The 14,996-nt window shown below is 46.5% G+C and overlaps 1 protein-coding gene across 1 annotated transcript in view; it reads left to right on the top strand.

The window, feature by feature from the left end:
- LOC133354063 (protein AF-9-like) overlaps positions 1-11,311 on the top strand; it is a gene marked incomplete at its 5' end in the record, with an annotated part of 34,605 nt that extends 23,294 nt beyond the window's left edge. The window contains 2 exons of the mRNA XM_061570614.1: positions 4,343-4,414; positions 5,830-11,311. Coding sequence (XP_061426598.1) covers positions 4,343-4,414; positions 5,830-5,961 — 204 coding nt within the window. The remainder of the gene's footprint in view (positions 1-4,342; positions 4,415-5,829) is intronic.
- Between the last annotated feature and the right edge of the window lie 3,685 nt (positions 11,312-14,996).

The following is a 14,996-nucleotide window of genomic DNA, read 5'->3' as shown; positions in this document are numbered from 1 at the left end:
ATTGCATGAAAAAACATCATTAGTTTTTATTTTTTCACAGTTCAATCTAGTAAAAAAAAAATTGCAACTGTGAGAATTACAAAAAATTGTCATGCACTGAACATCACTTGGAGAGCAGGGCTGCATTGAAAAGTGCAGCGACCCGAGATTGAATAAGAGATCACTTTGACGGGATCTCAGAAGGAATGCCGGAATTATCTCCTTTCACATGCTGTTCTCTTCTTGATTCTTTCGGTAAAGTCACGTAGAATGGAAATAATAAAGTAATAAAAATAAAACATAATAAAATAATTCTCACGACGTTTCGGCCACAACGCAAGTAGCCGTTCTCAGGTGGAGAACAGGTCTGTCGAGAAGACAGTCTGAGAATTATTTTATTATGTTTTATTTTTATTATTTTATTATTTCCATTCTACGTGACTTTACCGAAAGAACCAAGAAGATGAATCCCTGCAGTCACGAAAGCTTTAAATCGAAATTTATGCTGTTCTCTGTTAAAGGGGGTGGCGCAACGACTCCGCGAGAGTTTCAAATGGACATTGTAGGTCCCATCACACGATGCCAATAGCACAATCGTGAATAACACTGGGAGACACGATAATTTAATATAAAAAGTGAATTTGAGAATTTAAAATGTGGATCAGATTTGCAAGTCACCCAAAGTGCCGTACATTGGCATTAATAGCATCAACTGACCTGCGTAGTTTGCAACGTGGTACCCAATGTGTCGTCTATTTTGATGATAGATGCACCACGTATTTATATGAATAACACTAAATTTTGATTTAAAGCTTTCGTGACTGCAGGGATTCATCTTCTTGGTTCTTTCGGTAAAGTCACGTAGAATGGAAATAATAAAAATTAAACATAATAAAATAATTCTCAGACTGTCTTCTCGACAGACCTGTTCTCCACCTGAGCACGGCTGCTTGCGTTGTGGCCGAAACGTCGTGAGAATTATTTTATCATGTTTTATTTTTATTATTTTATTATTTCCATTCTACGTGACTTTACCGAAAGAACCAAGAAGATGAATAACACTGTCCACCTTTACTACGACAGCTGATCCAAATCCGTGGTCATGTACACAGGGTAGAGTAATAGCGCATGTGACCCGCAGTCCCAGGGAAAATTAATATAGCGTAAGACAACGATGAATTAAATTAAATTACTTCAAATGCCGTGCCATGACCCGGCGAATAACATGCTGTGCACAATCGATAGTTATTGCATATATGGGATATTTGAAGGTATTACAACCCTGTTGGTCAGACATTTCCAGTTATTTTTTAGCAGTGAATTAATCTGTTCAACTGTCATTTTTTCCCAAGTTTATTCAAATTGAGCTATTTTTGTCATTCCTTGAAACGATGTTTCCTTTCAGAACTCTCGCCCACCAGAGCAATGACTCACCCCCCCCTCCCGCGCGCAGATTAGAGAATAGCCCATAGAAGGAGATATGAGAGAACTACTTCTGGTATCCCTTCAAGTGACCTTTTTCATCAACACATACGGGGGGACCGTTTTATGACACTCCCTGCCACAGAATAAATCTTCATCAAATGAACGTGAAAACCAAATTTTTATTTAATTGTATGGGGTTATTTGGTTACCGGGCTGAAACCAATCAACTCGCTGCACTTGAAAGCCCCGGTCTAAACCAATTTAAAATCCAGGGATCTCAGTGGTGACCTCTTTTAAAATATATTCCCATTCAAGCCTCCCGCAGCGGGGCCATCAGAGGATTAGTGCATGAGGTGACATCACAGAACTCGCGTAAAGTCACTTCCTCTGGCCTAGATTATCCATTTCAGCAATAGACATGGTAGGTGCCTACCAGTAAAGTCACGTAGAAGGGAAATAATAAAATAATAAAAATAAAACATAATAAAATACAATTCTCACGACGTTTCGGCAACAACGCAAGCAGCCGTCCTCAGGTGAAGAACAGGGCTGTCGGAAAGAGGACGGCTGCTTGCGTTGTGGCCGAAACGTCGTGAGAATTGGATTTTATTATGTTTTATTTTTATTATTTCCCTTCTACGTGACTTTACCGAAAGAACCAAGAAGATGAATCCCTGCAGTTACGAAAGCTTTAAATAGAAATGTAGGTGCCTAGCAATCAAATATTTTCATTTGTTCATTCTCAGAGCCAGATAAGCGAATTAAATGAAAACTCACATCTGATATAATCCAATGTTTTTTGTGTGCGTGTGAAGTCAGTATCTTCGTGTTTTCTTGCCATTAATCATTAGATTGTTATCTCTGAAGCACTTTTGTACATTATTAAAATATCTATGGATTTCGACGGTCAGATAAGTAACTGCTTTCACACTATAGTAGAGGATTGTATCATTAGCATACTGATTAATATTGAAATATATGCATGTTTTCGGTGTGTGAGAATTGAGACCAACAGGGGCCCAAGTATAGAGCCCTGGGGAAGCCCCATTTGTGATTTCATAACTAATTTGAAGTCACTTCCTCTGGCCTAGATTATCCATAAGAGTAACACACATTCTAGATGCCTGGCAATCTTTTTTTATTGTTAATTTATGGAAACAAATCACCGCCTGCCAGTGAGGTCGGACTTTAACCTTCGCTAAATGCATCGGGACCTAGTCCGGAGTATTCTAGTTGTGTAGTGCCGCAGCATTCGATCCGCATTATCACAAGTCTTACTGGCATCTATAAAGATTTCTCCGCTAATCTGACCTTGGTCCATAGCACACTATATATATATCATACATTACTTTCAGCAGGGTTGTTATTGCAGATTGCTTTGGGCGATAGCCGGGCCTAAACTGATTTAGAAAGGAACACTTGAGTGTAGAAGTCCATTCGTTTATAATTTACAAACAGCTTGAAGACTTTAGACAACACAGTGATATTGGCCGATAGTTAAACATTGTCAATTTCTCGCCAAATTAAAAACTGAGAATCACCTTTGCCAGTTTCCAGGCAGCTGTAAATGTGTGAATTTAACAATTTATTAAGTAAATCAGGCAGTGGATAAGAGATTTGGAGCCGTGACATATCCAGTTCAAGGTTATGTTTGATAGATTTAAATTCAAGGCTACTTGCAGCATAAGTGTAACATTTGTCTGGTGATGGCACGCAGTTTTTGAAATAACCATTAAAACATTGTGAAATGGTTATTTGAATTACTAGGAGTAATTTACTGTTTTGTTTTGGCAAACTATTTCTAAGATATTAGTGTTCTGCACAGGATTAAGTATCTACTTTTTGGTTTTCAAACAATTTCCGGCAGTCAGTTAAGTTGGTTACCGAATTGTATTCACGCACAGTACGTGCCAAACGCTTCATGAATGGAATTGGCCCAACATCCGAAAGCTGTTTGTCTGAATCTGAGATTTGAACCCAAGATCTTTGTTTTGCCGGCTCGGTGCTCTCACTGAGCTGTGGTGCCACCACGGTGGCTAGGAGATGTTAACTACCTCGCCTGGTATGCACGAGGCCGTGGGCTCGATCCAGACCCTGATGCCTGTATATTTGGAGTTTGCATGTCTCTCCCCATGGTCATGTGGTTTTTCTCCGGGTCCCCCGGTTTTTCCCTCCACGTGTGAAATCGAGTATTTGGCAGCTTTATATTTGCACGTGATAAGCTACTTCATTGAGCTATCATTTGTGGCCAAGTCGCTTTGGAAAAAGAGCTACATAGCTCAGTGGGCCTTACCTGGTAAAATAAAAAATAGTTTATAGTACATCATATCAGCCCTGAGCTACCAGGGTAGCTTGACTTTGTCATTCATGAAGTCTAGAAACTCGTGTTGGACAGACAAACCCAAGCTACAAGATGAGCGACGTTAATTGTTCGTTTTGCTGTCTTCTTGTAAGGTTTGAGCTTCTTTCGCACCGCACGTAGCCAAACCTGCTAATCGGAGGTGCGGGGGGGGGCAATCGGAGGTGCGTGGGGAAAGACGAAGAAAAGAGAGATGATGAGCGACTGAGAACAACATCGCAGCAGCCGCAAAGTGTCATTTAGCTTAGGCCTGTGGCGCTTGATGAGCAAATCGCGAAATGTATGCGCGTCACAGATTTTCTTGCTGTGGATTTCACACCTGATGATGATGATTGCTTGTGTTGCAGTCGAAACGTCGTGAGAATTTTTATTGTTTTATATTTATATTGTTTTATTGTTTCTCTTCTACGTGACTTTCCCGAAAGAACCACGAATATGAATCCCTGCAGTCACGAAAGCTTTACATCGAAACGTCATAGATTGTTTTATTTGTATTATTGTACGAGCGCGTCGTGCACGAGCCGATCGTCACGTCCGCCGCCGTCTGTCCTCCCTGACCGCCGTCGCTGCTGCTTGCAGGCCTACATGGAGGAGCTGGTACGGCTGCACCGCAGGCTCATGATGCTGCGTGAGAGGAGCACCTTGCAGCAGGTAAATCCTCCGCTCGGTCCCCTCGTTCGTCGGCAATTAACCTGCAGATGCGGCGCCTTCAAGAGCTGCCGTTGTAATGGTCAGCACACTGGATGTGCGCCACGGTGGCTATGAGATGTTAACTACCTCGCCTGGTATTCAGGAGGACGTGGGTTCGATCCCAACCCTGACTCCTTTATATTTGTAGTTTGCATGTTTTCCCCGTGGTTGCGTGGATTATTTTCCGGGTCCTCCGGTTTATCCCTCAACATTTAGAATCGAAACGCATTTAGGGTATTTGGCTGCTATGAATTTCCACGTGGTAAGCCGCTTCATTGAGCTATCTTTTGTGGCCAGGTCGCTTCTGAAAAAGAGCCGTATAGCTCAGTGTGGTGCCTTACCTGGTAGAATAAAAAATAGTTGAATAGTTTGAAATAGTTGAACGATCCGTGGGGCGACTTTCTGAAATCTCCCCCCGACCCCGCCCAATCTGTCCTCCAGCAGTATGAATGAGTTCACCACAGTTAGTCGATTGGCAAGCCACGTGCGGCGAGGTAAAGTGTGGGTTCGTCCACCTTTTATCACGCCTGGTCAACGCAGAAGAGTAGACCAAATACTAGCGAGTTTGCTCGAGTGTGAGCACCCGCACGGCTGGACCTTAACGCTTTATGCAGCATCTTCGGCGTTTGTCGTTGGCCTCGACCCATCGGCTGTCGTCACTTGGAGCGGCGTGGCCTGCTTGGACACACTTTTCTTAACGGTCAATACGATGCCCATAGCCTGTTTGTTCTCAGCTCCGCGTGGTCGTCCGTCTGTCTAGCAGATGCCGACCCTAGTACAAAATTAGTGACGAAACTTATATAACAAAAACGGCAGTGGCAGTGTTAATGATGAAAGTGGGCGAATATTTTGTTTTGTGCTTGTATACGATGAGCAATGAATCTCTTTTTCACGGATGTCCAGTAGTTTTAAACAGTCTGATCGCTGCGGAGATTGAGCGGCGAGATCACCTGGAGCTAGATGGATTGTTGCATTGCGAGATTGTGAGAGACGCCGATGACTTGGGGAAGCGTTCATCCACTAGTTGACAGAGCACGGCTGATGATGATGATGACTGTGGGGAGTGGGAGGGTCGCGGTTAGCGCGCTGCGCTATGAACCCGGCAACCCGAGTTCGATTCCCGCTCACGGCCAACACCAATGACGATTATTTAAACCGATCACAGGCCTCCCCAGGGTCAACTCGGCCTCAAATGAGTTCCTGGTGTATGGTGTGTAAACATCACCACTGGGGAGACAAATGTGGCCGGGCATGGTGTTGGCCACCCATCTCCTCGTGTGCTGTGCCAGCCTTCATAAGTGCTCGCTAACAGAACTTTCCCCAACAGTCTGATGAGGCTATAACCGCGATCTTTGTCTTTGCGTGGGGCGCCACAGGTGGTGAATCTCATCGAAGAGACGGGACACTTCCAGGTGACGAGCACCACCTTCGACTTCGACCTCTTCTCCCTCGACCAGGCCATCGTGCGCAAGCTGCAGAGCTACTTGGGTCCCACCGAGGCCGTGTGACCCTCGACCCCCCCCCTCATTACCCCAGCCCCCCACTCTGACCCCTCCCGCTCCCTCGCCCGCGTGAGGCCGCCCCGAGAGGTCACCGTTGCCTCTGTTCCACTGGGCAACCGAGCCAGCCCTGTCCGTGGCTCACGAGGCACCAGGTCATTTTTCCACTGCAGAATCCGAGCCGCGCATCTTGCGTCGCGTACAAGACACGCTTTGTAAATGACGCCGTGACCTCGCAGCGTGTACCAGCTCACGCAACGCTGAACCTGGCCCCGCTTGGCCACCCCCCCGAGCCTGATCCAGATGTCCTAAGGCTAGCGTATCGCAGTTCGCTCATGGCTCGGTGCGCCAAATTGCTGGTGGAAACCCTTCCCGTGCCGTGAGGGCCCCCCCCCCCCCCGCGCGCTGGCTCGGCTCGGATGTGCCGCTGGAAATTGGGGTACAAATTACCACTCTTGGTTCCAGTTTTTGAAACGAATACAATTCTGCCTTTGGCTCTTGGGGTCTCAAACGGTGCGCGCAGGCGGTTTAATAGAACACTTGCAATGCTGGCGGGAGTTACTTCGTCGAAGCTGCTGCCACCAGATGGCAGCATGGGAGAGAGAGCGAGCGTTAGGATGTTAAGAATGCTACGAATAAGCAAGGATGGAGCTGTGCACACGATACACTTCCACCGATGACCAAATCGATGTCGGGTTGAGCCTGGACCATCGTACTTGGACGGGTGACCATCATGCACAACGGTCAGCAAGGGCAGTGCGGCAAAATGCGTCGAACTGTACTTTCGTGCTCTCGCCTCTACGCGCCGCCCGCCTTCTGAAAACGACGCTGGATCAGCGTCGTGAAGTATGACCAAATTGCCCCCAAGATCCGCACAATAACCGGCTGTTACACGCTGCTTCTCATGCTACCATCTGGTAGCAGAAGCTCTGGTGAAGTGACTTCTGCTAGCAGTATGTTGGTAATCGTGTGGATTTTTCCCTACAGATTTGCCAACGTGAGTTTAGAATATTTGGCTGCTATAAATTCCCACGTGATGACAAGCCACTTGGTTGAGCTATAATTTGTGGCCAGGTCGCTTCTGAACAATAGCTACACAGCTCAGTGGGTCTTGCCTGGTAACATAATAAATTGTTTAGGTGAGTTCATAGCGGTCGCCTTCCAAATTGCCGCCTCGCCCGCAACGCGTCACCTGCGTGCGGGACAAGGTGAGGCGAAGAGTTTAATTTGCCATGTTGGCAGAAGCTCCGGTGAAGTAACTACCGCCAGCATTGCAATGTTCACAGCGATCGCCCCCCCCTCCGTTTTTCCAGTCAACCGGGTCGCCTGCAACGCGTCACCTCCGTGCGGACAAGGTGATGGGGTCAAAAGTTGTTTTTTTATTTCCTCTTCAAAACCGGAGCCGGGCGGTGAGATGATCCCCTACGGGCTCGGGAGCTCTTATTTATTTAGTTTCGTTTTTTTTTTGTCAACGATGTTTGTAGCCGTGTGCGTGCGTGCGTGCGGTTTGCACAGCCCGTGTCTGCATGCGGGGGCGAGGGGGGCGACATGTTCGTCAGCTATACCCTCGATCCCCCCCCCCACCTACTCCACCCACCCCCCCCCCCGGGTAAAAGTTAAGCGGGCCGCATTTATTTTCTGACGCGCGTGTCGAGCGGTGGGGTTCTTTTGATTTCAGCTGTAGCCGTGTTGTGTTTTCGCCGTTCAAAGAGAAAACTGAATCGTGTAGACTTATTTAAAGGGCTCTGTGCCAACGCTGCGGGCACGTGTTCCGAAAGGCACCCCCCCCCCCCACCATCCCCCCCGCGCTGCCCTTGCCGCGGGGGGTACCGGCGAACGCCCGGTGAGTGGAGCACTGCACGCGCGCCCTTGTCCTGTGCAATACGGAGCAGACCTGTGTGCGAGACGGAGAGAGGCACGCCGCCAGCCCCTTCCAAATCGAGCCCCAGAAACGAATCGCCGTCGCCCGTCCGCGTCTCCCGCAAAGTGCCCGAGTTGACACTTTCGGGCTGCGAACGAGGCTGCAGCGCATTTGACTCGCTCAGTTGCGGGAGGTGGTGGGTTTCAACGTAAATGCAGGGCGTGACGCGCGTTCCGCTGATTGGAAAGCCCTCGGCGGCGCCCCGCACGCCAAATTGAAATTAAAAACGAAGCGAGCGCACGCATACATGGGCGGTGGAATTGGGTGGCAGTTAAGTGTACTCCTGTGTAGGCTTTTGGCGGTTGTGCCGCCGCGGCTCTGCGATGTGTTTCTTAGGCGAGTTCGACCGAGTGTTGTTCGTCGCGGTGTTCCGACTCTTTTTTTGGAACTGAAATGAAGATGCTCTCCCGGCCGGTGAAGCAAAACGTCGGACGCTTCGCGCGGTACAAACCGAAAACGCATCCGAGAGCTTAACAGCACGCCCGCGAAAGTCTACGCAGTTGTTTGTGAACTCGGATCTGTCCGTCGTGCTTGCAGCAGGGGGCGTTGCGCCGTTACAATGTCGTCCCCATCCACGCCATCCCCGCCGTGGGCAGGGATGGCCACAGGTGTAGGAAGCATAGTCGAGGCTGATCCTACATAAGGTGTACATAGTTTAATTTATATCTGCTGAAGACGATGTTAAACAAACAAAAAAAACCCGAGGCACGCGTACGGCTGGGCGGTCCAGCTTGTCCGCGTAGCCGCGGGCTAAGCGTAGCCTCGCTGAGCTTTGCTGTCTGTTGCCGCAAGCGCATTGTGTTTTTGGGCAAACGGATCTGTTGTGCAGACGAGTTTATTTTTTTTGGTGTTTGGGAATTCTGGGGTTCCTGAGCGATTCTTGGCGGGGAATTCTAAGTTTCCCACAGAATGATGCGTTTTGTTATTTTGCTTTTCCACGTTTTTTTGTTGTCTTCTCTTGGTTCGTTCTTTTTACAACGTCTCAAAGTGAAACTTGTGTCACAGCTGAGAGTTACTAATGTTTGGTGTCGCGTATACAGGTATCATTTCTGGGTTCAACGCTGTGTGCACGGGAGAAACCCTGGCAACCCTCCTCGTGTTACGCCCTTACTGCAGACAATTAGGTGACTGGCTCATGTGAATTACTTTTAATTTAACTATGACAAATGGAAACACTGCTCCACGCGTACCACGACAAAATAAGAAGAAAATCTCCATTAACAAATAGCCAATGGGCGGTGCGTCGTCTCCATTGGCTGCCGTGAATCCATGCCGCAACAAAGTCCACGTTCCTTTCACAAGGACCAGTCTCAATTTTGGCTATGATGGAATTACAATAGGGGCATCCCACTGTGTTATGATGCTCATAGGACTGACATCTAATGACGTCTTCTTCATCTTACTCATTAAGAATGTTTAATAATCACGCACACTTACCTACTCATCTGCTGTGATAAGCCGGGGAGAATGTTTAATAATCACGCACACTTACCTACTAATATCTGCTGTAATAAGTCGGGGGTCGAGTGGTGGTGCCGGGGGTCGAGTGGTGCTGCCGTGGCTCGCGTGCTACGCGATGGACCTGGCTACCTGCCACGGCTCTCATCAGTGGCATGTGACATTCTGGACCCCCACGACACATTCGTCAATAACACTGTGGCCTTAAAATAAAATTAAAAAATATATAAAACTGCCAACGTTTCGGTAACGAGACGTGGCAGTGTTGAAATATTTAAAAATCTTAACTATTTTTATTTTTACCATGTGAGGCCCACTTTTTCAGAAGCGACCTCGCCACAAACGAAGTGGCTTATGTACAAATTTGGAGCAGCAAAATGCTGTTCAGCGCGTGTTTCTAAATGTGGAGGGAAAACCCATAGGACAAATCCACCCGACCACGGGGAGAACATGCAAACTCTTAAATATACAGCAGGCGTCAGATTCGCATGACAGGGCGAGGGAGTTAACATCTCGCCACTGCAACCAGTCGCAGTGTTGTTGACGAGCGCGTCGAGAGGATGTGTTGGTTGTGCTTGTGCGCCACTGCGTGGTTCTACAAACCCCACGGACAGACACCATGTGAGGCTTCACCCAGCGGTGGACAAAGGACTCAACGTTTTACGATTAAGGAACACTTCACCGGACCGTGTGATTAAAAAAAAAATTGCAATAAGTTTCGTTGCATTAAACAAGCCGGTCTCACAGCGGGGAAAACCGGGATAAAGGTTTATTATAGCCTCAAGGTATGTCTGAACAACTCTGAACTTAGTTTAAACGAGCTCAAATTATTCCGAAATTATTATTATCATTGCGGATTATGCCCGAAACGAAGAGCGTCACGAGGTACGCACAACTTGTAAAACGAACGCAAATCCGGGGACAGGTCTGGGCCATAATGCAGTGGAGTTGCCCCAGCACCGTTCATCCCGGTTGGCTACGCACAGTGCGAAATAAGTTTCGGCGGACGTGTGCGCCCTTCCATCCATCACCAGCACGGTGACACGTTGACAATGAAGGGGAGCACGAGAGGAAAACGTTGCGTTTCGTCCGGGTTGGCCGGAAAACGCGCGCGGGCGCTGCCGTGTTTGCGCGCGCCTGGCACGCGTCTCGCTGTTAGTGCCACACTTGACTTCCAGAGCGAAGTTGCATTATTTATATCCCCCCCTCCCTCCCCCTGCCACTTACGGCTGTCAAGCAAAGAGAATTTTGCAAATAGATTGCCGCGATGAATCAACGTGGTATTGTAACGTCTCAACGGTTTTGCTTTTATTCCCACCCCTCTTTAATTTGATGCGCCCTTTGGCAACGCGGCAGGAGGTAAATCTCTTCATTACTTTATTCCATTTCACCTGTGCGTGGGTGCTACCGCTGTTCGCTGTACATTTTTTTTTAATATCCCCTAAGAGGACGTACAGTAGATGTGCATGCGCCCAGGTGTTTTGCCGTCAATGCCACCATCAGTGTCGTGGCAAAAAAAAAATAGTGATTCCGTGTGCCATGACTCCTGCTAGGTACGTCTGCGCGTCCCTGTCACGATGGCACTTTATTTAACACCGGTTTTGCGTCTCTCCCTTAACCCCACGATGTCCATCACTGCCATCACCGCCGCCATCACATCATCGTCGCTGCCACCACCACCACCACCACCTCTCCTCCTCAGCCAAGACGCACGGTCTCTGCAGAGCATTCCAATCGTGTCCGTGCCGATCGGTCCATTTAAAACGCCGGTCAATTTCAGTTCTCGATTTGATCGTGTGAAATACGGAAAAGTTTAAAATAATGTAAAAGTGCAATTCTTTGACAATCCTTTGCGGTCGTTATTCCTACAGTTGTACAACCATTCGATTTAATTTTTTAAACAAAGTATATCTATATACACTGTAATGTATGTATGGAACATGCAGCGTCGTGTTGTTTATAAATGGTGGTATCACAGCATCCCCTTCCTGCGTTGTCTGCCTTGTTTGTGTTTTTGCCTGTTTGTCAATGGTGCCGCGTCGGTGTCACGATTCTATACGAAAGATTTTCCATTCACGAGTCTAAGAAAGCGGTCCAAAACAGCCTCTGTGTGGTGAGATTGTAAACAAGTGTGAATGGTGCACCTGGCAAAATGAGCTTCCATGATAAACTGGACTCCGACGATAAAATGGACTTCCATGGTAAACTATACTGTTTAACACATAGGCTTTCGCTGTCTATTATGGATAAACTGGAATGCAATGGTGAGTCAAGATATTTTCAGGATGAACCTGCATTTGGGAAGCTGCCCACTGCTACGAGATTATTGGATGACAAAAATGAAAATTACTAATATAATGAGCCAAGAATGTGTGTCGTGCGTGACGTCACTCCACATGAGGCCTACCCCCAAGCGTGACGGTCCGAGACATGTCGCTTAGTTTCCCCAATGTTACTACTGCCGCAAACACAGCTTAGTTTGTAGACACCCCGGGGTATTGCATGTCAGGGACCACATCCTGCACAGATGGGGTCAGATCACGAATTGTATGTACTGTGTTGAATCGAACCTGGATCTTGTGTTTGCTCATGATTTTGGAAATAATTTTGGTGACCCCTGCTATGCATGGCAAGGTGATGGTTTTGATTGGGTCCTCAGATGGTTCTTTCCCAACGGTTGGGGTGATGGCTTTACGGATTGTGTAGTCCGAATATCCATTCATCTTGAGGGCTTGGTGTACGTGCTCCAGTTCACTGGCTAGGTGGTGATGGTCAGAAATACAATGAGCTCTATGGTGTAGAGTTTCGATGAGGAAATTATTCTGGGATGGATGGTGGTGGGAGTCGGGCTTTAGATCGGCATCCGTTTGGGTGGCTTTCCTGTAGACAGTGTCTCATTGAGCCATCTGAGTTGTACGCCTTTTGGTGTCATCTGGTCCAACACCAATGGAGACTAGGCTCTAAGGAAAGCTGTCTCGGGTGTGGACCAATCAACTTCAAGGACAGTGCATATTATTATCATTATCAGAGTTGTTTATTTTTGTTTGCATTTTGACTACTTGTGTTGTGGTTATTGCAAACATGATCCCTTGTATAAAGGTGTCAGTTTTGTACCAGTTTAAAGGGTAAAAACCTACTACTATATTTTGCCACTGGTAAAGGAGGTCTCAGTATAGTGAGATGTCTTTAAATAGAGATACCAAGTGAGCTAAGTTAAGTACAGCTGAGGTGGTCTTACCAGTGAATGGTTGTAGGGTCTCAGACAGAAATCTGGCCAGTTTGTAGGTGGGTGAGTCAATGGTGGAGAAGATAGGACGAAGGGGTGTACCTTCTTTATGGATTTTGGTAAGCCATAAAATCTGGGTGGTCTAGCAGCAGAGGGTTTTAAGGAAAGCCGCTTGGTTGGTTCGATTAAAGATGTCGAATCAGTTATGATATTACTCTTTGGTTCTTTCGGTAAAGTCACGTAGGTAGAAAAATAATAGATCACGACGTTTCGATCGCAACACAAGCAATCGTCATCAGGTGGGACAACCACAGAAAGAAAAAACTGATGCTTTTTTTTTGCTGTGGTTGTGTTGCGATCGAAACGTCGTGATCTATTATTTTTCTACCTACGTGACTTTACCGAAATAACCAAAGAGTATGGATTCCTGCAGTCACGAATGTTTCAAATCAAGACTGATGGTATTGTTGTTTTTTGTAACCAGGCGGTCGGTAGGATCTCTATTGATTTTGGTATAGCTGCCATCATTAAGTAGGACCTGAATTGTGTTATTGTATGTGGTTTTGTCCATGATGACAGTGGCATTGCCCTTATCGGCTCAGAGGATGACTTAGTCATCTCTCTTTTTTTTAGTTGAGAAGGCTCAAAGCGCTCATCCTTGCTGATGTTGCTAATATGTCTTAGCGTTTTTGAGGACTGCAGCGATTTCCGATCTTGCCACGTCTGCAGGAATGTGTCGCAACCCCTTAGTGGCTACGTCGACCTGGGCCATGATATCATCAACTGGGATGTGTTTAGGGGTGACTGCGAAATTCAACCCTTTAGCTAGAACTGATTTTAGGCTGTCTGAAATTGGGCTGTTACTCTGATTGATAACAATCTTGCCGCCGTCTAACTTTTTAACGTGTGGATCTGGCTTCTGGTTGAACTTGGAAATCAGGTTATCTTTGCATTTAGCTGACATTGAGGCGGCTGAAGAGGCTGTCATGTTATCTACATGTTCCCAATCAGATACAGGCATTTTTTCTGTCACTGTTAAGTGTGATTGCAAGAGAGTCTTGTCTAAATTGTCTAGTTCAAATCGGAGCAATCTTATTCTCTCTGAGATCAGGGCTCGGCCGGCCCTGAACAAGATCCGTTTAGCATTAGGAGAAGTGACAGCAGCAGATGTCAGTGTAAAGTATTACTTTGGTGTCGCGGCATCTCTTCAGAAAAGTGAGCGACTCGATCAGATGAGCCTTCTTGTCTCGAAGTCTGTCAAAAGATCTAATAGTTGTGTGGAACCCCTCTCCTTAGAGGCGGTTAAATCTTGATGTGTCTTTACAGAAAGTGACGGTAAAAAAATTAACCCGTAAAAACAAAGTTTTTCACTATAAATCCTTTATATGCGTGGCGGCTAGAGTCCTCTCGTCCTCTGGCTTGAGATGGCTGCCACCTATGGGTAAGATGATTGCCTGCCACCATTAAGCAATTGCTAATTAAATATAATTTATTTTTTCCTAAAAAGTGTAAAATTTTGGGGAAAAAAATTTCACGAAAATAAATTGTCACGCACAACGAGTCTGTGTGCAAAATGTCAGCTCGATTGGATCACGGGAAGTGGGTTAAAAAACGACCGAAAGATTTGCACGGTCGTAAGCGCGCAAGCAAGCAAGCAAGTGAACTTAATATAAAGGATTTAAAAATAAATCTAAGCAGCACAGTGCTACATCCGTGCGTGACGTCACTGCAAAAGAGCCCCCCCCTCCCTCATTAATATTCATGCCTACGTGGAAATTGACACGAACGCACAAGGTCGTGCACTCCACATGCCGCACCCCTCCCCTCATTAATAATCATGAGCGGGTGACGTCATTCCATATGCCGCACCCCTCCACAATAACAATTAACGGGTGACGTCACTCCACATGAGACAACCCATCCCCCCTCATTAATAATCATGAGCTAAACAATTTTTTCTATTTAATATTTCACATTTACTGCGATATACACCCGTCCTTGGACGGGCAAAAAAGCTAGTAATTATTATTCTCATACCTGGAACGTATCCAGTGTGCGAAAGCAAATTTTACACAATGGGGTTATGCAGTCGTTAGCGACCAGACTGAGACCAGCAACTCCATTGCACTTGAGATCCCAGCTTAATTTCGAGTGGCTGAGAAACCTGGATTTGAACCCATGAAATCAGCTGTGCTGATTCGTCGCCCTGGCGGCATGAGTTCGCTGAGACACGTGCCCACCTCGTGCGATGTCTTCTCTTATTACTTTTTTTAGCGACATAGAATTGTAATTCATTAAGTAAGTAATACATTGTTGGTAGCTCAGCTTACTTACTGTTAGTAGCTCAGCTTATTGGAGAGTATATTTAGTATACTGATGATACTATGTAGTTTATCCTTGAGTTTTTCAACGTCGTGGTTTCGTAACTGCAGCTACATA

Source organism: Lethenteron reissneri, chromosome 46 (genome assembly GCF_015708825.2).
Source record: "Lethenteron reissneri isolate LAM-NWPU_2019-01 chromosome 46, ASM1570882v1, whole genome shotgun sequence".
Taxonomy (NCBI): Eukaryota; Metazoa; Chordata; class Hyperoartia; order Petromyzontiformes; family Petromyzontidae; genus Lethenteron; species Lethenteron reissneri.
Note: the sequence above shows the minus strand (reverse complement) of the source record. Positions and strands in the feature narration are given on the sequence as shown.